Source organism: Galeopterus variegatus, unplaced genomic scaffold (assembly GCF_000696425.1).
Source record: "Galeopterus variegatus unplaced genomic scaffold, G_variegatus-3.0.2 Scaffold613, whole genome shotgun sequence".
Lineage (NCBI taxonomy): Eukaryota > Metazoa > Chordata > Mammalia > Dermoptera > Cynocephalidae > Galeopterus > Galeopterus variegatus.
This window is the reverse complement of record NW_007726724.1, coordinates 211405-238254: the sequence shown is the minus strand read 5'-3', so window position 1 is coordinate 238254 and position 26850 is coordinate 211405. Positions and strand designations below refer to the sequence as shown.

The following is a 26850-nucleotide window of genomic DNA, read 5'->3' as shown; positions in this document are numbered from 1 at the left end:
TCCCACATACAGACCGGTTCCCGCTCACTGGCTGAGCGAGGTGCAGGCGCAGCGCCGAGGGTTGCGATCCCGTTGCCAGTCCCGGTCCGGTACGGGCGCGACACTGAGGGTTGCGATCCATTGCCGGACACGAAAAAAGACAAAAAAGGAAAAAAAAGAAAGAAACAATATAAAGGCAGACAGAGAAAAGCAGATGTTACACAGAGAGATATAGCAATCAGATGACAGCAGGTTTGCTGTTGGGAACAGGGCAAGTGAGAAGTCAGCAAAACAACATCTTTGAAGTCCTGAAAGGAAAAGAAAAATGTCAACCAAGAAGTGAACATTCACAAAATTGACGAACCTTTAGCCACACTGACTAAGAAAAAAGAGATGAGAATCAAGTTACTAAAATGGGAAATGAGAGTGGGGACATCACTACCAATCTTACAGAAATATTTCTATAATTATAAGAAATTATAAGATCACTTCAAGAAGAAATAGAAAATCCCTACAGACCTACAACAAGTAAATAGGATAAATCAGTAACCTAAACCTCCTCACCCTCCCCCCAAAAAAAAAACCCAGGAGCATAAGGCTTCACTGGTGAACTCTAACAAACATTTAAAGAAGAATTAACACCAGTTCTTCTCAAACTCTTAACATAGGAGGGAACACTTCCTAATTCTATAAGGCCAGCATTATCCTGACACCAAAGCCAGATAAGGCATCACATAAAAAGAAAACTAAGACCAATAACCCCAGTGAATAGAGATGTTGTAACAATTCTCAATAAAATACTAGCAAACTGAACCCAGCAATATATTAAAAGAATTATACACCATGACTAAGTGGGATTTATATCAGGAATGCAAGGGTGGTTCAACACACAAAAATCAACTAATGTAATATACCACATTAACAGAGTGAAGGAAAAATCCACATACTAATCACAATTGAGGCAGAAAGTGCATTTGACAAAATCCAATGCCCTTTCATGATAAAAACACTCAATAAAATAGGAGTAGAAAGGGATTTCCACAACATGATAAAGGGCATATATTAAAAAAACCCACAGCTAACATCATATTTAAAGGTGAAAGACTGAAACCTTTCCCTTGAGATCAGAACCAAGACAAGGATGTCTACTTTCATCACTGCTATTCAACAGTGTTATGGAATTTCTAGCCAGGGAAACTATAAGAACAAGAAATAAAAAGCACTGAAACTGGAAAGGAAGAAGTAAAACTAGCCCTATTTGTAGAAGACATTATTTTACATATAGAAAATCCTAAAGAATTAAAAAAAAAAAAAAACTATTAGAGCTAAAAAACTATTAGAGCTAATCAAAGCTGTAGGATACAAGATAAACATAAAAAAATCATTGGCATTTCTGTACACCAGCAATGAACAATTCAAAAAGAAAATTAAGAAAGCAATTCCATTTACAATTGCACCAAAGAGAATAAAACACTTTTAAGTTTAAACCAAGGTGGTCAAAGACTTGTGTGATGAAAACTATAAAACATTGCTGAAAAAATTTAAAGAAAACATAAATAAATGAAAAGACTTTCTGTGTTCATGGATTGGAACACTTAATATTGTTAAGACAGCAATACTCCCCAAAGCAATCTACAGATTTAATGTGTTTTCTGTCAAAATCCCAAGTATCTTTTTTGCAGAAATGGAAAAGCTTGATCTTAAAATTCAGACAGAATTGCAAGAGACCCTGAATAGCCAAGATAATGTTGAAAAACAAAAAGAAACTGAATCACACCAATTTCAAAACTTACTATAAAGCTACAGTAGTCAAAACAGTGTGGTATTGTCATAAGGATAGACATATAGATCAATAAGTTAGAATTGAGAGTCCAGAAATAGACCCTTACATTTATCATTAACTGGTTTTCAACAAGCGTGCACCAAGACCATTGAATGAGGAAAGAATAGCCTCTTTAACAAACGGTGATGAGACAACTGGACATCCACGTACAAAAGAATGAAGTTCTAGCCAGGGAAACTATAAGAACAAGAAATAAAAGGCACTGAAACTGGAAAGGAAGAAGTTAAACTACCCCTATTTGTAGAAGCCATTATTTTACATATAGAAAACTCTTACCTCATGCCATCTTCAAAAATTAACTCAGAACAGATCAAAACATAAATGTAAGAGCTAAAACTAAAAAAACTCTTAGAAGGAAACACAGGAGTGAATCTTCATGATCCTCAATCTGGCAATGGTTTCTTAGATGTAGCACGAAAAGCACATGCAACAAAAGAAAAAACAGATAAAATGGACTTCATCAAAAAAAAAAAAAATCTTTGCACCAAAGGACACTACCAAGAGAGTGAAAACACAATCCACAGAATGGGACAAAATATTTGCAAGTCATATATCAGATAAAGGTCTACTATCCAGAATATATAAAGAACTCTTACAACTCAACAACAAAAAGACAACCCAATTTAAAAATGGGCAAAGGATTTGAACAGCCATTTATCCAAAGAAGACATACCAATGGCCAATAAGCACATAAAGAGAAGCTCAACATCATTAGCCATCAGGGAAATGCAAGACAAAACCATAATGAAATATCACTTTACATCCACTAGGATGGCTCTAATTAAAAAGGAAAAAAACCCCAGAAAATAGCAAGTGTTATTGTCACTTCTCTCATTCCTAACATTGGTAATTTGTGTCTTCTCTCTCTTTTTTTCTGATTAGTCTGGCTGGAGGTTTAACAGTTTTATTAATCTCACAGAACCAGAATTTGGTTTCATTTACTGAACTCAACTACAAGTGTGACGGAGATGAAACAACTTCTTAAGTTCAGGTAGGGGCAGCAGGCAGTTTTCCCAAGAAAGGTGCAAAATGCAGGGCACAGGCCAGGATCGTCTAGAGACCGCCAGAGGGTGAGAGCCGCCTAACACTGAAAGATGGAGCTCTCAAAGCAGCGCATGGATTGCACACAAATCCAGAATGGAGCAGAACACAGAAGATGGGGCTCCCTTGGAGAGCTGCCCAAGTGCTGGGCCCAGACCTCCCTGCAGCAGCTACAGGTTCACCGGACCAGCCTTCCTAAAACTGCCCTGTGTCCCCCTGTGGACAAGGTCCCTCCCTCTTTGAGCACAGGCCTGGCCTGCCAGATTCACTCACAGCTCCAAAGCTTCATGAATCTTTAATGCTAATGGCACTCATGGCTAACTCACTAGTACAGCATGACCTTTAAATAGATACTGTGTATTTCAGTTTAATTTCAGAGGATGCATGATTTGATCTCAAGGGCCTTACCTAATTCCAAAAAGTAATAACAAGAGGAGGAGCTGGGTAACTTGCTCTCCCCCTCCCCCAACAGCAATTCTAATTAACATGGCCACTGCTAAGCACTAGAGTATGCTCTCTTCACACATGCGCACATGCTCAAGCTGTCTCACCTTTCATTCACCCAACACATATGAGTCAATCTGTGCCCAGTACCACAGAGGTGGTGATGGAGGTCCAGGGCTTCAGGGAGCTCTCGATAAAAGGTAAGGGCCGACATCCCAGGGACTCAAGAACCCGATCTGGTCTCCAAGAGAAGAGATAATGCTGAGATTAGAACTGGGAATTCCAGAAAGTCACCTTTCTGCCCAGCTCTGGACCCATTTCTGGAGTGGCTGTTGCTTCTTGGTGAGGGGCTAGTGGGATCTTAAATTGATTCCTCTCCCTCATTTCCATTCCAGCTTGGAGGGAGAAATCAGGTGCAACAGGTCATAGGCAGCCACCGAAGGCTCACCCAGGTATTTCCTGCTGAGCAATTCTGGTCACCTGAGCTCAGAAATAACTTCTCCTCAGAAAAAAGCCCAGTTTGTCGTATTTGCCAAGAAAGAGAACTCTTAACAGAGTCCTCAGGTTCCCACCCAAGGGAACAGGCCATTAAAGAGCCAGAGAACAGCCCCAGAGAGACAGGTGACAGGTACATGGTAAGCAAACTGTGCCTTAGCTCTAAGGCAGCAGAGGACAGGAAGACCCCAAGGGGCAGATTTGGAGAAATCTAGTGTTTCAACTAAAAAAAATAAAATAAAAACAAACAGAAACAAAGCTGAAAGCTGTGCAAGTCTAGCGTTGGTACAGGTAACTCACCCCCACCTGGGCATGTGGAGGGCACCAACTGACCTAATGGCGGTTTCTGCCACCCAAGACCCAGCTCTTCTGATTTGGAAGCCTGGCCCCATTTACACATTAGGAGATGTGTCAGGGCCTGGTGGGTGCATCTGTGAGCATGCGCTTCCAATAGGCTCCTGAACCTTCACTGAATCAGTAAGGCTGCCTCCTCTAGAAGAGCCGTTTTTAACACGGGGGGTGGGGGAGGGGATCCAGGAATCCTCTAAAAACCCAGTGAAAGCTGCCATCCCTCTCTCCAGAAAAACATACACATAACTGCAAGGGCTTTATGCCTACCAGTGGATGCTAAATAAAGAATCCCTGCTTATGTTTTGAACATCATACACTGTACACATGTATAAAAATATTACTCTGTACCTGTACCCCATAAATATGTACAATTAAATAGACAGATATAAACCTTCCTTAGGAGAAACAACTGAATTTGAAGGTCTCTCTACAGAAAAGGTCTTCCCCTCTACATGTCAGCCCCAATCCTGCATCTACCTTTTTAGTACACCTGGGGTTTCCTCGTGTTCCTGTGAAGACTCTTATGTGGAGCTAACTTTGTTGGGAAGCTCTCCTGCGACTGTTTACTGGATCACACACAAACACAAGTCCCCATGTTTTCCAGTTAAAGGGAAAGTCCAAGTGTCCAAAGAAGAGGGCAGACAAGATGACGGCATGAGCATCCACCACCAGGGAGGCAGACAGGGGCGGCCAGGGCAGGAAGGGAGTCTGCTCCAGAGGAAAGGAATGGCGGGGCAGACGCTGCTGTCAGAGGACTTGCTACCATCTCCACTGGAGCATGCCCACGGGTGCACAGCAATGCACGGGACAGACTCCACGGTGAAGACGGTGTGGATAACAGTGAGGGGCAGAATCACTGGAAGCTGAAACAATAAGAAACTGGAAGCTGAGGAAAAGCCAAGCCAGAGGAGCACTGTAGAGACATGACAAGTTTACATCACAGAAAAATATCTTGTACTTAGAAAAACTAGGATAAGCGTCAGATTTTTTCTTCTATAAGGAATTATTCCCATGGTTTTTAAAAGATAAATTAACCAATTTCCTTTTTTGTGGCTATTCTAGACTAAATCTTAAGTTTTGTGGGGTGGCATCCATAGGGGTTTTCACTGCTCCAAGTCTAAGTGCCCACCTCTTCATTTCCCTCCCCAGACAGCTGAAAGAGGCCCCCACATCACATGGTGAACGTGGAGCCAGCAGGCAGGTAAAAACACAGCAGGCAAGTAGCTGGAATGATCAAATACCCAGAAATAAACCTAACAATAAGTAGGCAAGACTCACTAGAAGAAAATGATCAAACTCAAGTGAAGGACTGAAGAGATGACCTAAACATGGGGAGAGACACAGTGTTTCTGAGTGGGGGGATCAATGTTGCAGAGAGCTTGCTTTTCCCACATCAGTCTACAAACCAAGGTGATTCCGATAGGATTTCTATGAAACTTTGCAAGCTGACTCTAAAGTTTACCTGGAAAAGAAAATATGAAAATATCTAAGATAATTCTGAAAAAGAAAAAAATAAGGTCATAACATATCAGAAATCAGATACACTGTGAGCCTCTGCTAACTTCAACACTGCATTGTACTAGTCCGGATAAAAACAAGTTCAAGTACTCCCTCTGCATTGAGATTTTTCTTCCAGTTTTTGGAAGAGAAGCAGGGATCTGAGTACCTTCCACAACCAATAAAAATTTATTTTCTGGACTAAGAAAACATCTTTTCAGGCTATTGTTTCTAAAATGCAGATGATCAACAATATTAAGTCACCAGCATTTTCTTCTTAGATCTTTACAAACTGGGCAAACCCACAAAGACTGGTACCCAGACTGGGAAAGGGGATGGAGGGAGAATGAATTGCTTTCCTCCTGAATGTCCACATCCAGACATTCAGAAAATACTTTAAAATCACCAGCTGACTGGCTGGCCCTGGGCTAGTGTTCTGTGGAGGTCCACAGAATCCAATATCTTTACAGGGTTCATAGACCAACTGGGATAAGGAGGCTCCTACCCTGTCCACAGTGCTGGTCACAGGATCTGGAGTCTGACTGCCTGAGTCTGAACCCCACATGCTCTCCACCAGCTGGCATTAGTGAACATGGTCATGTTACTAATCCTCTCTGTGCCTCTTCCCTCTTCTGAATAACTGGGACCATCATACTGACCAGCTCATGGGTTTGCTGTGAGAATTACAGTGAGATAATCCAGGTGAAGCAATAAGCATGTACCTGGTACCTGGAGAGCACCCAGCAAATACTGGCTACCATGATATGCTCATCTCTATACTGAGGACACTTATCAACTGCCCCGCCAGTGCTTCGCCTTCTGATGAGAAGCCATGCTCCTGCTCGAGAGAGGGCCACAGAGAGCCCGGGTCCTTCTCCACACAGGACCACTGGCCCTGACCTGCTGGAGGATTGTCAGATCCTAGAATCTGTCTGTAAGGCACCTGTCACTGGTCCCGGTGCAGAGCGGGCCTCCACACGCAGTAGCCTCTGTCACACTGCCTGCTTGAGAGGTAAAAGAAAGCAGGGCAAGTGACATGAAGTAGTCTGGCCAGGCCTTGGTTCTGCCACAGCCACAGCCCTTTCCTGGGGCAGCCCCACTGCAGGCTACCCTGGGAGCAGGGAGGGGGACAATGAGGAATCGTTAAGGGAAAGTGGGAATCAAGGAAGACGACTGCTTAATTACACAGAGCTGTGAGGGGTGTAATTCCTCGACATCAGAAAACAAATCTTCAATTCTCACTCCCTGAAGTATTAAAAAAAATAGAGGATTTTTTAATAGTTGTAATAAAAAAACTCATTCCTCCAGCCACTGCTGGCCATATCTAATTAGGGAGAGGTACGTTAATGATACAACCATGGCCCAGGACATCTTTCTTCTGATATTAATTGCATTTAAAGAAAAAAGCATGAATTGTAATTATGCTTACTAATTAGTATGGGTTTACTAATTAACAACAGAAAGTCGAACTGCCTTTGTCTTGTCATCTGCAAATAGCTAAAGATGTTTAAATCGTTCCTTTTTCTCCTTTCCTAAGTAGTGATCTGACTTTGGGACAGAAAATAGCAGGCAAGGGAGTTATGAACTGGGAGATGACACAGGTACCAGGGCCACATCCCAAACCATAGTGGACGTAGGGTCTGCAGGATATGGACAGTGACACCTGCATGTGAAGGCGTTTCCACATAAAGGCCTGGGAGTGAAAGCCACCTGAGCCCCAGCTTTCCCAGGAGCCAGAGGTGCCCCTGCCCCAGACAGCACCCACTGCCAAGGCTGGGAATGGGAGGGGAGTGGCCAAGAGCCAGACCCAAGGCAGACTCCAGCCCTCCTAGTCTCACAGGAGCTGCGGCAGCTTGTTTCTCCTTTCCAATCTCTCTTTCCTCCACCAAAAAAACGAAAAGCTAGTCAGGTCAGTGGGGCACCTCAGAAGCAAAAACTTTCTTCAAACCGAACCACATGCATTTTACTTGTAATCCCAAGACAGAAAACCAGTGAGACTAAGAGGGGCTCCGGTTTACACAGAGGAGGGGAGGGCTGGCAGCCACCGGGGTCAAGGCAAGCTGGGATGAGGAGGTCCACAAGGCCAGCCAGCTCTGCGCTCGGCACCCCTCGACCCAGCGCCTCCTATGAAGGGCACTGCATGCAGCAAGAAGGACATGGAGCCTCGAGATACAGCCTCCTGTCCCCTCAGGAGCCTGCCTAGAGGGGACTACAACTCAGAATGGAAGGACATGGTCAAGAACACAAGCTGGAATCCAAACAAGGAGTCAAGTTAGCCGGCAGCAAATGGGCCTGCGAGCCCAGGAAAAGGGAGGGAGGAGAGAACTTTCCAGGAAGAGGCCTCGCCACAAGCAGAGGCCTCGAGGAGGAAGAACATGGATGTTCTGTGAGCTGATGAAATTTTATTTAGCTTTTCAGCTGCACTAGCCACAATGGCACACAAAACCAGTGCCCACTGCAGAAGCTGGTGCAGACAGAGCACACTCACACAGGTGCAGAAGGTTCTGCTGGAAGCACTCCTAGACTCAGGCTCTCTACTCTGGATAAACTTCGTTAACAAGCTGCAATGGTGTCAGGAGGTCCCCTTGACAGGTGAGGAGTCTGGGGCTGGCCAAGCTCACACAAGTAACTGGTGGCAGAATCAGAATGTGAACACAGATCTGTCAGACTCCAGGCCCCCCACACAACCTTCACTGTGGTCAGGAACTGGGCCTCAGCGAGCTTTGCTGAGAAGGACAGAAGCACGGAGGTCCTCAGTCTCCCCACATGAGTGCAACCTGCCTGCAATCTCGGCCCATGGGCACTGCTATTTCTTATTCTCCTTTTAACTGAGAAGGAGAAGAGAGAAGTGAAATAAGCTAAAGATGAGACCATCAAAGGCAGAGATTACAAACCTGTCTGAGGAGACAGCTCCAGCACGGACTCAAAAACAAGCCTGAAGAAAACCAACAGAAGCGGCGCAGCACCGTCAGTCTATGTCACAGGAACCTGTGCCTGCCTTCAGGGGGACAGGCTGAAAATCCACTCAGAGAATGAGGCTGGGGGGACCCTGCCAATCTCTGCTGGGTCAGCACATGGGACAACCCACATTTCATCAAAAGCTTCATGCTGAGCACTTCCCTAAGGTACCCCAGTAGCCTGGGGGCGGGAGCCTCTGCACTAAGATTAGGGGTACAGGGTCTTCCACCCTGGCCAAAATCAGAATCACCTGGGGAGAAGAAAAATCATGACCCTGCCTGGCAACCCCCTACAAATTCTGAGTCAATGCTATAAGCCCAGGCATCAGTACCTCAAAGCTCCTGGGTGCTTCAAACAAGGAACAGAAATTATATGCGAGAAGGGTGGGGGGTCGAGTCACCAGCTCCGAGGCATCCATGCTCATGTGGAAAACTGGGGAGTCCAAACTCAAGGACAGCTGTGGGTGACTGGCAAGTCCTCAGTCCTAAAGCCACGGGCCTGGCATAAACTCAGCACAGCTCCAGTCCTAATTCCTCTCAGCCTCATGTACATTTTGGAAACGAGGCCCTTGGGCATGTTTCAATTCAGGTCAACATCAAGGAAGCCACGCATGTTAACACACAGAACACTGGGGGCTCCAGGGGCTTCTTCAAATGGAGTCATCATCTTCAAAGAACACTCCTCACCCCAGCCCCAGATTCTCCAAAGTCAACACAAAATAGGGCCCTTATTTAAGGAGCCTGGAAAGCTCAGTTAATGAGAAGGAAGCACTGACATTCCACGGGTCTGGAAAAGACAAAGATTGGGCTGCACACTAGGGGCTTGTCCCACAACTACCAACACTGCCACAGGTGAAAAAGGCCAAGGCATTCCTGTTAATCACCCACATGCTCATGCACCAGACCCCATGGTCTACAGAACCCTGCCTGGCCCGCCTCTCACTCAGAGAAGGAGCATTTGCCAGCTCTCATCCTGAACCATCCTGGTGGAAGGTAGTGAGCTTGGAGTAGGGCCTCCTACTGAACAACAAAGTTATAATGGGTGCCCCTTAAAGTACAGCAGTAATGAATGCCCACTGCAGGAAACAGAGAGAAAAAACAAACAAAAAACCCATGTTATTTCTATGGCCTGAAAATAACGATGGTGAACACTTAAATTTTAGAAACATACGTAAATAGAAGGACTGCACTGTAATAGTCTTACAGCCCGTTCTTCCCTCCGTTTAGCTACATATCCCAGCATGACCTACAATATTCTTCTCTGGCACACCTTGGCCCTGGTTAAACCCCATTAGACAATGTCTGTGCATACTGGGAAGCCCCTAAGCAGGGTAGAAACTGCTCACCAGCCTTGCTTCAAGTTCATACCATGAGTCTCACTGGGCACTGGCAGCACCCCATCGCCTCCTCCCTAACAGATCTACTTTCCCTACTGGGCCTTACAACTCACTTTGGAAAAAAAAAAAGAGAAGAAGGAAGCACCAGGGGCTCTGCCAGCCACCTGCACCTCCCTCTGGCACATGGCAGAGGGCCCTGCCACCTCCAGCCCCTCTCATCCCCACTGGGATGCTCCCATCAGTATAAACACATGCTATTCCATTGCCCATCGGGTAACATAAACTCTCTCCGGACCCAGTCTCACTGTTCAGCTCAAGCCACTCTCCTGGGCTCTGCAGAGCAAACACTTCAGAAGATTGCCTCTACTCAGTTTCCCCAGCCTCTGCAAGTCCAGTCAAGCTTTCTCTGCCTCCCTTCGGAAACAGCTGTCACTAGAATCATTAACAAAAAGCCTGTTGCCAAAGCCAAAGGCAATTCTCTGCTCCTCTTATAGATCCTCTTGGCAGACTGACCAAGCCAGTCACTCTATACTGGAAACAGTTCCCTCTCCAGGGCTCTGGGAAAGGAACTGCCCTCCCCTGGGTCCCCAATTCATGGCCACTCCCCCAGACCAGAAATCTGGATGCTGGAGTGCCCTGACTTCACTGCTACCTATGCTGTCTTCACTGGGAGTACTGGCCACATCCATTTTTAACACCACTTCCAATGACAGAGAAGGACCATGGCCATGGTGGAAGCTACTCACTTGCACCTGCAGGACACTGATGGGGGCAGGAGTTCCTGCCCGGGGCCAGGACTCAAAGTGCCCTAAACCCTAGAGTTCCCTTTACCACAGAGGCAACACACAAGCACCCATCTCAGGGCTTACCATGTCCGCTCTTTGTTTCTGGCCTCCCAGCTCCTCCAGGGCCTGTGACAGCTGAGCCTGCAAGACATGAGAGTGAGTGGGTCAGAGGCTATGGGTGAACCGGCCTTCTCCCTGGGGTTGCAGTGAATGTACCTCCCACCACCCCTGCGGCCTCTACTCCTGCTTAGTACACAGGGCCCCTGGAACCAGGCAGTAGACAGCTGGCACTATTGACCAGGGCCAGAACTGCTGCCCCAGTGAGGCCCAGGATCCTACTGTTTGGAGAAGGTACCTGAGTGGGCAGCCAGGTAACATGACAGAACACAAAGTCCATCCCCAAACCTGCCACTTGAAACTAACTATGAATTACAAGTGACACAGAGGAGAGATCCTAAGAGGGACTATGGGATTATGGGTAGAAATAGAGGGGAGACAGGCAGGATGGGAGTTTCAATGCCCCTAGTGATAGAGGAGGAAAACAATTCACCCTCAACTTCTCAGCACACCGTGTTCTGGAAGAACTGATTAAGGTGACTTTATTGACAAAGGCCACATCTCAGAAAATCTCTGAAGCTCCCGAACCATGGCTACCACTGAATAGAATGCCAGAATACAGACAAAGTGTCCCCTCCCTCAACCCCTCCCCAAAAGTGTCTGGCCCATCCCCTCCCACAAGGGTAGAAAAGCAGGGAGGTTCCTGACTATCCAAGCCAGCGATGGCCATGCTAGGGCCTGAGAACCCAGCAGCCTTCTCCTGACAAAGGGCCCTCACCAAGCACCAAGTTTGAGCCACAACTTCAGGGGTTGGGGAGAGAAGCCTTTGCTGGAGCAATCCAGTTCCAGGGAGCTCCTTATCTCAGGGACCCCAAGCAGAAACCCATGAGGCTGCCATGCCTCAGCAGTCTGGCTGGCAGGGAAAGCCACCACAGAACAGGCATAAACCACACTTCAGAGCAGGAATATGGGTGCCCAAAAGTAGAGGTCACCTGACCTAAGCCCTAATCGGTCACATCATCCCCTGTCCCCCAACTCTCCAAGGGGCCTCGAAGCCCATGAGAATAGTTGACCTCCAGCGTCTCATGCAGATTCCTCACTGGCCGCATCTTAGACCAGGTCATGCTCAGAAAATGAGAACAGATCATACACTTCTTGCAGACGAGAACACAAAATAAACGTATCAAGTGAGCTGCATGGCCACTGTTGAAAAAACTGCATGGCATGTGCCTCTTCCAGCTACTGTGTAGAAGTATTTTTCATTCTTTATTCAGTCAGTGATCCACCAGGCCCTGAGCAGACACATGAGGAGGTGACAGTGCCCTTCACTGCACAGAGAACAGGTGGTGATTCCTCCCGAGAAAGGACCATGTCTACCACGGAAGAAGAGCTAGAACAAGGCCAGCCCTGCCTCCTTTCACCGCCATTCCACACCATCCCCTGAGTGGGAGGACACTAACGTGGGACCCCCTGTAAGGACTCAAGCATCCCGCTCCTGAAGACCTGCAGGAAGGGGAGACTCCAATGCAGTGGTACCTGAGGGCAATGGGGAAAATGGCATCTCCACTGTAATACTGTATTGCTCAAGTCCTGCCAAACCCCAGACAACTGAGGGCATTTGTTTTCTATGTGCTACCTCTTTGTACTAGGCCAGGCTGTCTGTTAAAAGCTCATTGGTACTTTGGAGGCCTGAGTGAAACAATACTCCCAGGACTGAAACTGGCAACATAGGAGTAAAATGAAAATCATTACTGCAACAACGAATCTTCCAGAAATAATATCTACAGAAACAAAACATAAACAAAAACGACTCCCCACCACCACCACCAGTTAAATGCATATGCTGAGCTTGGTGCCTGGTCTGTGGACCAGCAAGAAACAAATGGCTGCCTTGGACTCCCTCAGCCTGAGCACCAAGACACCAGCACAGCCACCAGGTGGGCACGGCAAGGGGAGGGGGCACAGGGAGGACTAGGGGCTCAGAAGTGAAGTCACACCCCAAACCTGCACAGCAGTCAGGGACGAGGGCAGGACTAGAAGCCAGGCCCACATGACTGTGGGGCCCTGCTCTTCCTGCTACACACCCACCAGGAACAGAATCCCCAGAGCCTGCCTCTGCCCTCTGGACACATGATCCCTTCACATTGCCCCACAAAAGATGCTGCCCCCCTCCCCACTGTCTTATGATCAAGGGGAATATAGAACTGATACAACAACCTCGCTACCTGGTTAGGATCAGGAACACACACAGAACACCCACAAAGCAGTAAGGAAAAAAAAACATGATTTTAAAAATGGGCAAAATATTTCCTAGAAAAGGAAACACATATGGCTAGTAACCATAGGAAAAAGTAATCAACATCATTAGTTAACAGTAAAATGTAAATCAAGAAATAGCACTTTGCATCCATTTAACTGCCAAAAATTAAGAATTTAGACAATATTGAGAGTTGGAAAGGACACAAATCAATCGGATCTTATATAAGTTGATGATGGGAATGAAAACTACTAAATTACTTTTGAAAATAATTTGGTATTTCCTTAAAGTTTAACATTTGTATCCCCTATTACTCAGTCATTCCACTCCTAGGTATATATTCAAAGAAACTATTAAAACATGTCCACAGCAGCTATGGACAAAACTGTCCCCACTTGCACTGCAACAGTAAAAATCTGAAACAACTTAGAAGCCCCTCAGCAAGAGAATGAATGAAAAGCTGGATATGCTACAGCCACGTGCAACACCTACACGTGACAAAGAGAGCAAATCTCAGATGACAAAAGAGTGTGTTACTCTTTCTGTGGCAAGGTTTGAACCTTTGAGTTGGGGGGAGGGTTCTCCCATGGTCTTTAAACAAAACTTAAAAACATAAAAGAAGACCATATGTGGACCAGTGACAGTATGTGTTATGAATCCAGGTACTTAACCTCATTCTGTGCGCTTTTGGCTCAAGAGAATAACAAGGCCAGTGTGTCAGTCCTGTGCCGAGAGCCCTCGATCACTCCCCTCTATCCACACAAGGCCCAGGTTGCCCAAACCTCGCACCGCCTCCTCCTCGCTGCCTCTGCTTTGCTCGACAATCTGTGTGCTGCTCCTTGAACAGGCCCCTCCTCAGGGCCTTGCACCTGCTTCTCCTTCCTTCTCCCAATTCCTTCCCTGATTTGTCCCCACATCCCTCGGGTCTCCTCTCAGACAGGAGCTAAGCTCCATCCCACGACCCTGTTTTTGCCCTCACTGCCCTCCTAACTGCCTAAACACAGGTGCCTGTGTCCTGACAGTCAGGCCTAGGGAGGTCAGGCAGGTATGCCTAAGTGGCAGCACGGAGGGAAGGCCAGGAGGAAGGCTATGGGGCCAGCCCAGGTGTGACACCAAGAGCCAGCACCACATCATCATGGGAAGGGGGAGGATAAGCCTATTAAGGATGGGATCTGCAGGGTGGGAGCTGAGCAGATGTGGGGGTGAGGGAGAAGTCAGGAGTGAGGCCAGAGTCCTGGCCTGGGTGGCTAAAAAAAATCACAGGGCAAGCCACTAAGATGGAAGAGACTGAAGAAGGAGAATGTGTGTGTTCATGGGTAGGGCATATGTACACATGGGGGGCAGGGTTAGGGGAATGTGATGAGTTTGGGGACACAGAGGAAGGGGCCCCCCGGTCATGGGAAATGGGGGGCAGTAGACACAGTCTCTAGGATCACAGCCAGCAGCAGGTGGACTGAGACAACAGCATGCAATCCCTCAACCACTCAGATCTGCAGGAGCCTGCTTGGCCCACCCTGATGTGCACAGGGCAGGTGCCCAGAGCTCCTCTACAGGTCCAGAGGGAGGCCAAGACAGTCAGTGCAGGACGTTCTGCGGGGTCATCCTGGGGCACCTGCCCAGTTCTGGACATCAGAGCAGACTCAAACCCAGTCTTGAGGCCCAACCAGAAGCCACAGGCATAAGCACCTGTGACCTCCCAGAGCCTCCCCTGTGGCATCTAACTCAGTGGTGACATCTGTGCACCCCCGGCCCCCACACAACACCAACAGGTGAGCAAGCAGCCTTGAACTCATTGACTTTGAAGATGCTGACAACCAGCCCCACCTGGTGCCCTTGCCACCCGAGGGGGAGGGTCTGGACCCTGCCCAGCCAACAATTTTGTCAGGAGGCAGGTGACCACGGGCACGACAGACTATGCAGTGCAGGGTCTGCTTGAGGGAGAGCACTGCTCACTAGGAACACCACATGCCTCGGGCTCTGTGAACTATCTTTGCAAACACACCACCCTCTCTCTTCACAGTCAGCAGAACCAAGCATGTCCCAGCTGAACCCTGGATAATCTGACTTGCAGCTGGGGTCACAAAGTAGGCATGCAGTCAGGCTCCACACCAGCGGTTGGGAACAGCAAACAGAGAAATGAAATACTCCCCGGAGGAGCCCAGATGCCACACACTTTGCCAAGCACACCTGTGTGCTCCTGTGACCCAGGGAGCAGGGTCATGGGGGCCTGAATGTGTACTATGCTGAAGGGCAGAGTCGTGGTACCTGGGACGCATCCCCAGTCCACACTCACTCACACGCTCTGTCTCTGGGCAGCACTGCAGAGTAAAGTCTAGAAACCCCACGACTCAGCACCTCTCCCAAATCATCCCAGGTCCACATGTCACTGGGCCACAGAGACCACCCCAAGTGTAGGGGATGGCAATAAGAAGGTACTGAGCTGAACCGGGTGGCTATGAGACAACCACAGAGCAGGCTTCTGCATTAGAGCCACTTACGAGCCCCCTATGACTGTAGGCATGATGCATGCCACACCTGGCACGCTGCCCTGGGCACAGAGATGGCCATTGTGGTCATCAGGCCTCAGGTGACAACTACTGTGCATCGGGTATGTGTTAGTCCATTTCTGTTGCTTATAGCAAAATACCTGGAACTGGGTAATTTATAAGAAAACAAAATTTATTGCTTACAGTTCAGAAGCTGGGAAGTCCAGGGAACACATCTGGTGAAGGTCTTCACTGGTGGTGGCTTTATAGGGACGCAGGGGTCTCACATGGCAGAAAATGGCGGAGCAGAGAGAGAGACTCTCACTATCCTTTTAAAGCCATCAGAACCATGCCCCTGACCACCATTATTAATCCATTCATTAATCACTTCTTCAAGGCTCCACCTTTCAATTACCGTAATAGGATTTCCTACCCTCTATAGTTAGAATGAGGATTAAGCTTCTAACATATGGACTTTGGGAGACACAATACAATCAAACTACAGCAAAATGTGACACATCATCACCCCGATTTAAGTGAGCCATGTGGCAGCCCTGAGGTCGGTGGTCCTATGGCACAGGAGCTGTCAGGAAGCAGCAGTGCTGAGAGCGGGTCTGTCCAATGCCCGGGCCACCCCTTGGCTCTCCTGTACCTCCCCATGCAGAGCCAGTGAGCGAGTGAATAAGCGATGCGCAAGCATGGAAATGGAGCAGTGACCACTGGGAGCCCATCGAGGCCTACGGTGGGAACAAGTCAGGCCACAAGGACTCAGCCTTCACAGACGTGCCCAGGTGATTAGGCCAAGACAACACTGCAGACATTTGTAGAACATTTTAACAATGCTTCTGACCAAGCAATTTGGGCCCAAATACAAGTTTGTTTATATCTGGGTGATCAACTTAAAGCAAAACTTTTGATTAATAGGTAGATGTCAATCTAAGGAGTTTGTCTCTGTCTCTAGCCCTGTTCTGTCCAACACTTCTAACCAATGACTTGAAAGAAATACATACAGAAAACCTTCTCAAATCCTCACATGATCTGGGGCTTGGAAATATAGCAAATATGAGATTTTAGTGAGATCCCAAAAAGCACTGCATTTTGAATCAAGCATGTGCCTGCATTTACCTAAGGGAGGTCCACCTCAGAGCAGCTCCTGTGAAAAATGCAACCCTGGGAATGGGGCCATGACGATGACTGTTATCTCAGTAAGAGCAGTGGTGGGTTCCGAACCACTTGCCACACACAGGCCAAGGTGCCCTGGCAAGGCCACTGTCTCCCGGAGAGATGGAGCCTTAGGTCAAAAAGGCAGACGCTGACAAGCTAAAGTATTCCTAAAGAGGTGACCAGGATGACAGAGGGCACAGCACTGAGCCACTTAGCCATGAAGAGAAAAGACTTCCAGAGACTGCAAGAGCTATCTTGAATGTACAAAGACATCCCATTCACACTATAGTGAGGAACCCACCAGGGTACCAATCATGTCCTATTTCTCCAACTGGGTGGAAGTTACACAGATGTGTTCACTTTACGATGATTCATCAAGCTACACACTTACAAACTGCATATCTGCATATGTATTTTATACTTCCATAAAAAAGGTATATTTTTAAAATATATACTCTAACACTCTGGAGGACAAATTAGGAAAACAGAAAGGGTCAGCTACTATAAAAAGAAGAAGTTTTCAACAGTGAGAAACTCACCATCCCTGAAAATAATCATTCAACCCACCGCATCTCCCCTGACGGAAAGGCTGAATGGGACATCACACAACCTTGATCCAAGATGACTATAGGCTGAGGATTCTCAGCAGAATGGGCCCCAGACAGAAACTCAACAGGCAAAGGGGATGGAATTCCAGGAACATGGAACAACACAATCAAAGGTACAGACATGGGAAAGGGCAGGCAGGCAGCCAGGAAGGAGGTTTTTTTATTTTTTAGCAAAATTTTATTTTTATTTTTTAATTGAAACATAATTGAATATATATATTTATGGGGTAAGAATTGACTATCAGTATTTGTGTACAATATGTGATGATCAAATCAACATTATTAGCATGTTCATTATTATAAATCATAATTATTCTTTGTTTCCCTTACCTAGTTTCTCCTTAATCCCTTCCCTCCCCCTTTCCCACCTCTAGTAACCATAGGTCTGTTCTCTCTTTCTGAAAGTTCAACGAATTATTGTGGTCTTTCTTTTCTTGCTCCCACTTATGAGTGAGGATATATGGTATTTCTCTTTCTGAGCCTGGCCTATTTCACCTAACATAATTTCCTCCAAGCTTGTCCATGTTACTGCAAATGGCAGATTTTCATTCTTTTTTAGGGCTCAGTAGCATTCCATTGTGTATTTATACCTCATTTTCCTTACCTAGTCATCTGTCAAACATTTAGGTTGGTTCCATATCTTGGCTATTGTAAATAGAGCTGCAATGAACACGGGAGTGCAGGTGTCCCTTCAACATGATAATTTCCATTCCTTTGGGTATGTACCCAGAAGTGGGATTGCTGGATCATATGTAGATCTATCTGTAGTTGTTTGAGAAACTTCCATACTGTATTCCATAATGGCTGTACTAATTTACAGTCCCACCAGCAGTGTAGAAGAGTTGCCCTTTTTTCCACATCCTTGTCAGCATTTGTTACTTGCTGTCTTTTTGATGATAGCCAGTCTAACTAGAGTGAGATGGTATCTTCAGTGTGGTTTTGATTTGCATTTCCCTGATTAGTGATGTTGAGCATTTTTTTCACGTATCTGTTGACCATTCCTATGTCCTCCTTTGAATAATGTCTATTCAGCTCCCTTGCCCCCCCCCTTTTTTTTACTGTGAAGTTGAGTTCCTTGTATAATCTGGATATTAATCCCTTGTCATATGTACAGTTTGCAAATATTTTCTCCCATTCCATAGGTTGTCTTTCTGCTCTGTTGATTGTTTCTTTTGCTGTGCAGAAGCTTTTTAGTTTTATATAGTGGCATTTGTTTATTTTTTCTTTTGTTGCTTTTGCTTTTTGGGTCTTATTCACAAAGTCTTTGCCCAATCCTACCTTCCTGAAGTGTTCCTCCTATGTCTTCTTTTAGGAGTTTCGTATAGTTTTAGGTCTTTTACTTAAGTCTTTAATCCATTTTGAGTTGATTTTAGTATATGGTGAGAGGTACAGGTCTAGTTTCATTCTCCTGCATACTAATGTCCAATTTTCCCAGCACCGTTTATTGAAAGGAGGTCTTTTCCCCAACATATGTTCTTGTTTCCTTTGTCAAAGATCAGTTGGCTGTTAAGTATGTGGGTTGATTTCTGGGTTCTCTATTCTGTTCTATTGGTTCTGATGTCTATTTTTATGCCAGTACCATGCTGTTTTGGTTACTATTGCTTTGTAGTATAATTTGAAGTCAGGTAGTGTTATACCTCCAGTTTTATTTTTTGCTCAGGATTGCTTTGATTATTTGGGGTCTTTCACTGTTTCATACGAGTGCTAGGATTGTTCTGTTTCTGTGAAGAATATCATTGGTATTTTGATGGGGATTGCGCTGAATCTACAGATAGCTTTGAGTAGTAAGAACATTTTCACAATGTTAATTCTTTCAATCCAAGAGCATGGAATATATTTCCCCCTTTTTGTGTCCTCTTTAATTTCTTTCAATAGTTATCTGCAGTTTTTGTAGAGATCTTTTGCTTCCTTGGTTAAATTGATTCCTAGGCATTTTATTTTTTTTGGTGACTACTGTAAATGGGTTAGCTTTCTTTATTTCTTTTTATGCTAGTTCATTATTGGAAAATAAAAACACTACTGATTTTGGGGTGATGATTTTGTATCCTGCAACATTACTGAAATTGTTTATCAGCTCTAAGAGTTTTTTGATATAGTCTTTAGGTTTTTCAATATATAGTATTTTCTATATATAGGATCATTTTCATCAAAACTTATTTTTATCATAACGAGATACATAATATTTATTGTTATACTAAATTTGGAAATGTATTAATGCAATTAAGTATATTAAATGTATTAACATCCCCCATGATTTTATACTTTCAATTTTTTTTTTATTGAAACATAATTGATTGTACATGTCTGTGGGGTACAGAGTTGCATATCAATACCTATATGCAATATGTGATGCTTGAATCAGGATAATTAGTATATTCAATATTATACAATGTAATCATTTTTTGTGGCCCTTTATCAATTCCTAGGAGGAAGCTTCTTAACCGGTGCATAGACATTCCTAAGGACAAAGCTCGGGGTGCAGTATGAACATCACCACCTTTGGCTCAGGACTTGAAAGGACAGAAAGTGAGAGTTCCTAAGAACAGGACCACAGTACATTTAAAGAAACAGATAAATGGCCCTGTTATCATTCAAGGAAATGCATTACTATTTGTGAATCAACCAGGATAAGTGGTCATGTATGAAGTTTCCAAACAATAACAAGAATGTATTTTTGAAAATGATGGTGGTGTGGACAGAGCAGGCCAGGTGGAGTGGAACGGCCATGGCAGTAGCCTCGGAAGTTCAGTGAACCTGTACTGGTGTGACATTATGTGGCAAGATTAGCAGACAGCAAACAAAAGCAGCACCTAGCAAAGCCCAGCACAGAAAAGGTGTTCTGTAAATGTTTGTTCCTCCCTCACCTCATCATTCAATAAAAACTGGCAGGGGAAAGAAAAACAAAGGAAACACTAAAACATCCACAGCCTGCTACCAGGAGAGGTAAGGTGAGGACACAAAAAGTAACCATAAGGCCGTAGACAATAGTGTCCCAAGAGAACCCAGACAGTGTTCTCTGTGAGCTCAGAGGAGGCAAAGGAAGCTCCCAGGCAGAGTGTCAGGGAACATTCAGAGCGGAGGGATTCTTGTGGGTCCCAAAATGCTCCCGAACTTCTATTTCTGGATAAACTGGAGGGACCAACACCCGATTTACCCTCCTACCTCAATTAACCAGAAAACCAGACAAAACACACAGAACAATGGTCTTCTGACCCTAGAGGACAGGCAGCTCAGAGCTCAGACCCTTCGAGAGCAGGGACACAGGACAATTCCTACGATCACCCCAACTCACTGCCTCACAGCCTTGCAGAACCCAGGCAGGGAGGAGCACCACAGACAGACCCGACAGGCTTACTGAGCTGAGGAGTGAAGACCAGGATGGAGGAGGCCCAGGCAGCTGGAACTCACAGGCACAGCACCAGAGAGGAGAAGAAAATACCTGAACAGACACTCCATAGAGAAGAGAAGTGGCAAAGAAGCACAGGAAAAGCTATACACCTTGTTACTCATCAGGGAAAGGCAAATGTAAGCCATAAAGAAACACAGTTGCCCCAATGGATACAATTAAAAAGACCAACAAAAACCAGAATTCTCACATGTTGTTCATGGATATAAAACGGTACAGTCACTTTGAAAATCAGTTTGGCAACTTATTATAAAAGTTATACCCAACAATCCCTCTCACTCCTATATATCTACCCCAGAGAAAATGAAAACATATGTTCACACAAAGACTGGTACTCAAATATTCCTAGTAGTTTTATCCAAAACAGGTAAGGACTGGAAACCACCCTAATCTATCAACTGGTGAATATATAAACACATTTTGGTAGAGCCTAACAACAGAATACTATTTTATAAGAAAAATGAACTGCTGATACAACAAAGTGGATGAATCGCAGAAGCACTATGCTAAATCTAAGACGACAGATGCAGAGACATTGTATGACTCCCTTTACACGAAGTTCTAGAAAAGGCAAAACTATAACAGCAGCACACAGACTAGTGTCTCCAGGATTCAGGGTCAGGGGGAAACTAACTGCAAAGGGGCACAAGGTAAGTTTCTGTATCGTGATTGTAGGGGTGGTTTTATACATTTGTACATGGCTTTATACATTCGTCAAAATTCATCAAACTGTATGTATAAAGTTGGAGAATTTTACTGAGTATAAATTATTTCAATAAAGCTGACTTTTAAAAATTAAAATCCCCAGCAATTAGAAAGAGCAGTGCTCTGAGGACTAACTGTCCCCTTTTGTGTCCCCTGAATCAGCACTCCAGCCACACAGATGTGGCTCTGCAGGGGCTTCAAGAAGGTGAGAACAGCAGTGACCCACAGGTGATTCCTGCTCTCCCAGTCAGTAAAGGCCACCACAGAGGAGAAGAAATAGCAGACCAGGTCACTACTGTGAAGTCACCCTCCGCTGCTATCAGCTCTGAATTTATTTTTTAAAACAACTTTATTTTGAAGTGACACAAGTTTCAGACCTACAGAATGTAGCTGGGAAACTGCAGTAGAACAGGTATTGAGGGTCAGATGATTATGGTGGTTTCAGACTCACAGGGCTCTGGCAAGGCAGAGGCACTACAAGGAAGCCCAGTGAACTCCAGCAAGCTTTTGGCCCAGAATGTCTGACCCTGTGCCCAGACTCTTCCCCTGGGACAAGAAATCTGCATGTGGATGGCTTCAGTGAACAGGAGGAATGCAACGTGCAGGCCCTCCAGCGCAGGCAGGAAGATATGAGGGCCCATGTAGTGGGCCGAGAACGGCAGGGCTGTCAGACCCACCTCCACCTCACCCAGAGAGGAGATAGACCCCACTCCCGCCCTAGTAAATAACCAATGTTGCACTGAGGCCCATAGGGCAGATGCTTGAGGCTGTCTGCTCTCCACAACTCTTTGGTGTGGAACAGTTGGTGAAGATCCAGTGGCATTCAGCACTGGACACTTAACAGCCCCCACAGATCGACAGCCCCTTCCCCCAGCACCCCTCCAAATCATCACTAAGTCTGGTGGATTCCACTTCCAGAAGACTCTGGTTTACATCCTCTCCATGCCCTCCCCTCATGGGCCTCTGAGCTCACAAAGTATTCTGTGAAAATGCCCCAGACCCACCCACAACACGGTGTCCTAGAAGGACACAGAACACTTTTCATTCCTCCCCCATGGCCAAGCACCCAGACCTCAACTGTGTGGCCTTGTCCAGTGCTACTTCAGTGCCAGGTGCCCACCTCCCCATGGCACCCAGAGGCTGTGCAGGAGCTGCTTTATCTGGTCAGCCCCCCAACCCCCAGCTCTCAAGAGTAAGGGACCTTTCCTAAGCCTGGAACAGTAACTCACTGAAATACTGTTATTGTACAAATGACAGATCCCAGAGGTTACTGCCCAGCGACCCGTTAATTCTCTAGCATAAGGCCAGTGTGTGCTTATGGGCAGAGCCCCCATCCCTGCTCATAGGGCTCCTATTCTCTGGCTGGGGAGGCAAAACGGGTTCACATAGAACTCAAAGCAAAGCAAAACTATGCATATGTGCGCACATACTCACACACATGCACATGATAGAGTGTTATTAAGTTGAAAGGGTCAAATCAATTTCTCCCAAATGCTTCAGTCCTTGAGCCCCATACCCCACACCCCACTCAGCCCCTGGCCTGTGCACCTGAACAAGTGGCTTGGTGTGGGGCGGCCATTCATTGTATTCATTCCATTCATGCTTTTCAAGCTCCTGGCTCTGCCCAAAATGTTGATGCCATGAGGAAGCAAAGCCTGACAATGAGGAGCTTGCATATCAAGAAACCACATGCAAGAGCCATCAAAGTTGGGTCACAAGGTCTGGGGAGCCCAGGAGCAGTGGTCCCTGTTTACTGTTTAGAGAGGAGTTCAAGCAGGGTCTTGCAGACAAAGCAACTTCAGGCTCTTTTTTCAAAGCATCCTGTGATGATGGCAGAGGGCATGTAGACAGAGCATCCCTGCAGATACACACTTGGGCCCAAGCACTTTGGCACTGACCATATGGCTTGACTTGGGCCTGCAGAACCACCTTTGGGAGAACTTAGGTGCCTCTTATTTCCTGGGTGACCCTGGTTGAGGCCTCCACCTGGGCCCCCATCCAGTGTCCTCACCTGTGAGGTGACGACACTGTGCCAAGAGCTCCCAGAGCTCTGCTGGCTCTGCATGGCAGGAGACGCCCTGAGCTGATGGGGAGAGGGTGGGATTTAGAGATGGGCTTCCTGAGGGACAGGTAGCTGGTGGAGGGGGCCTGGACTGACAGCAGAAAGAGCAGAGCCCAGCAAGCTAGCAGGTTGCTCCTGGGCAAGTTGAGACAACATCTATCCTCAGCCCCTCCTCCATGGCCAGTGCCTCCTAAAAGGGATCCCACCCCTCAGTTCCACCCGACTGGGGGCCAGGCCCCAAAGGAGAAGCAGAGGCTGGGTGCAAGTCTGGCTGGTAGGAAGGACACCGGGATCTGTCCCAGATGGCCTCAGATGCAGGGCTCAGGCTCCCCTGAAGAGGCCAAGCCCACTCAGAGCAGGGTGTCAGGGGGACACACCCAGCAGCACCAACAGGCAGATGGGCTGTGGAAAGAGGGCTCCACTACGCAGCCTGGAAAAACCAACGTGACCAGAGCCCACAGTCCAGCCACACCCCAGCCCCATGTCCCTTGGCAGCGAGTGACCGCAGAACTGCCTCGGCCCAAGAATGGCCTGTGGGCCACCATGGCTCTTCCTGGTCCAGGACCATTTGTTCTTCAGCTGGCCCTGGTGGCTGTGTGTGCTGAGACATGAGCCCTACGGCACGCACTGCTGGCAACGCATAGATGCTGCCCTGAGACCTCAGTGGGCTATTTTTATCCTGAAGTGAGAAGTTGCTGCCTGATGATCTTGCACCCCTGCCAGCACGCAGCAAGCCCAGAATGAGACAGGAAAACCTGCAGGTGGGTGCAGGCTAGGACAGGACACAGAAAACCCTGACAGCCTGGGAGCTGCTGGCAGCTTCTGCTGAACTACAGGTTGGCCAGGCTGGGGAGGACCCTCAGAGCATGGAGCACAGCCCCCAAACAGCCTCACAGAGGAGAGGCCTGAGCACAGGGAAGGCAGGGCCTTCCTCCACCAAGGTCACAATTAGCACAAAAGGAAATGAGACTGAAGCCCTGGGCCTCCCACCTTCCTGGTCTAGTTTACACGTGACAAAGTGTGAAGAAAAAGGAGACAACACTGGCCAGCCATCCTGAGAGGTTTTCCCAAGCAACAGCATGGAGACCCACTCAAGGCCCAAGCACCTCCTCTGCCGGGCAGTGGCCCTGGAGGCTGCAGTCCTTGGATACAGAAGCATCCCCTCATGTGGACTAAGGCCAGAGGACAACCACAAGGCCAGATTCTCCTGGCTGCAGAGCAGGTCGCTATGCAAAGCGGGCAGCTCGCAGGCTAGGAGCTTGGGCTGCAGACCCTGGCTCCAGCTGCAGGCCACCAGGATGAAGCTCAGGCCCATGCTAGATGCTCCCAGCGCAATAGTGGGGCCCTCCTGAGGTGAAGAAGATGGAACCCTGCCCTGAGTTTATTCTGCCACAAGCAGCACACAGTAAATTATTCTGTAGGACAGTGGTTCTCAAAATGTGAGCCTTGGCATCATCAGAAACATGCCAGAAGTACAGGTTCGCAGGCCCCAGTCCACAGCCCCTGAATCAGAGATCTGAGTGGGGTTGGGGGGACCCAGCAAGTGTGTTCTAACAAGCTCTCCAGGTGACCCTGACGTATGCCCAAGTTTGAGAAATGCTGCTTATAGGGATTTAACTTGAAGCCACACAGCCAGAGTTCAAACCCCAATATCTCTGCTAACCAGCAGTGTGACCTCAACAAATGACATCTCCACAAGTTTTAATTACCTCACCTCTTAGAGCATTATTTGCTCCATCTATAAAATGGGCATATAATCCCCACCTCAAGGGGCTGTTGTATTAAAAAGAATGTCAAGAAATTGGCACGAGGTCAAGGTCAAGGGTTCAGATCCCCATACTGACCAACACTTTAAAAAAAAAAAAAAACTTGGCACAATGATAAACACTAGCCATTGTTTTGTTGCTGAAAGGCAGTGTGCGGAATCTCGGTCTTTCATCGGGGGTAGAACTGGCACCTCACATGAATACTCTCTCTGTGGCAGCACAACTCTGGGCAGATGCCTCTGGCCCAAGTGGGGAGCAGAGCCTTTCACTTCATACTGAGGACAGGGTCTGTGTGTCCCGCATCCCCTTTGCTATGCTATGCTTGAAAGTTCACATACTGTGGTCAAACACAGAAGGTTCCCACGGCCCAGATTTCTGGCATCATTTTCTTCCCATTTATCCTTTTTATCCACTTTAATATACTGCTTACCTTTTAACTCTTTCAAATTTTTTCATTTTGTTTTATTTGTGCTTTGTACAGTATAGTCGTCTCAAGTTCTTCATATAAGGACAGCAAAGGTAAACAAATACATTCACAAGTAAGAAAGAAGTAATACTTTGGGCCTGGCCAACAACCTGGAGCTCTGAAGACAACGATCTTCCTGAAGCCAAACCATCCACAGCAAGGAGATGCCAGTACAAACAGCACCATCAGAGCCTCACAGATGTAAAGGAGTGGGGAGGAGAGGGAAATGTTATGAGGTCCATTTTTTTCCTAAGCTGGAAGTCAGAAACTATTTCAGATCGACTGCAATCTGAAATTGGGATTTTCCACATACCTTCATGCAGCCAGCAGCGCCATAATTGGTTTTAATTAAATAAATTGGAAACACAAATCAGGCTGATATGTTGAATCAAGGTGGCATGCACTGCATATTTATAGCTCCGTTGACAGAGTATTCATGACATATGCTACCAACTTCTGCAGCTGCTTTATTAAATGGAATAAATAAAATCCATGCAAAATGGCACAAACTTCACCAGAGAGGGGCTGCTGGGATTCTCCCAACTCAACACATCCAGGTTGTTTTACTGAAATGTTTCTGCCAGAATCAAAACATGCTCTACATTAGAATTGACTGATTAAGTTAAATGGGTGGAATGAAATGACTCTGAAAGAGGTGGGTGAGTTTTCAAACTCCCTGGGCCACATCTTCCCCACCTTTGGCTGCTGCCCCAAGCTGGAGCCTGCACCTGTCCGTCAGGTGAACAGACACTCCCCGGCACCCACGTGAGGCTCCTGCTGGCCACCAGTGTGTGTGCCTGCCCCACAGGCACACCCAGTGCCGCACATCTTACTACAAAAGTCTGCTGGCCCCACAATGAGAGGAAACATGAGCTTGGGGATGAAGGATGGGGTGGAGAGAAACAAGGGAGAGAGAGGGACAGGCAGATAGATGTTCAAAGAGCAGAAATAAGAAGGGAAGGGAAGAAGAAACTGAAAGAAAAAATGAAATGCGTGTGGGGAGAGAGACAGAGAGGTGACTGGGGCAACGTTCCCACACCCAGGAGGCACACCCTGAATTCCAATATGGCACACGTGCCATCTGCTTCCCTTGGGCCCTTCCTCACAGACCAGGAAACACTGTGCGGGGGGGGGGGGGGGGGGG

General features: G+C 46.8%; 1 protein-coding gene across 1 annotated transcript in view; it reads right to left on the bottom strand.

Moving 5' to 3' along the window:
- LOC103588751 (mitotic spindle assembly checkpoint protein MAD1-like) overlaps positions 1-26850 on the bottom strand; it is a 402917-nt gene that overhangs the window by 199597 nt on the left and 176470 nt on the right. The window contains exon 4 of the mRNA XM_008570554.1: positions 10814-10870. Coding sequence (XP_008568776.1) covers positions 10814-10870 — 57 coding nt within the window. The remainder of the gene's footprint in view (positions 1-10813; positions 10871-26850) is intronic.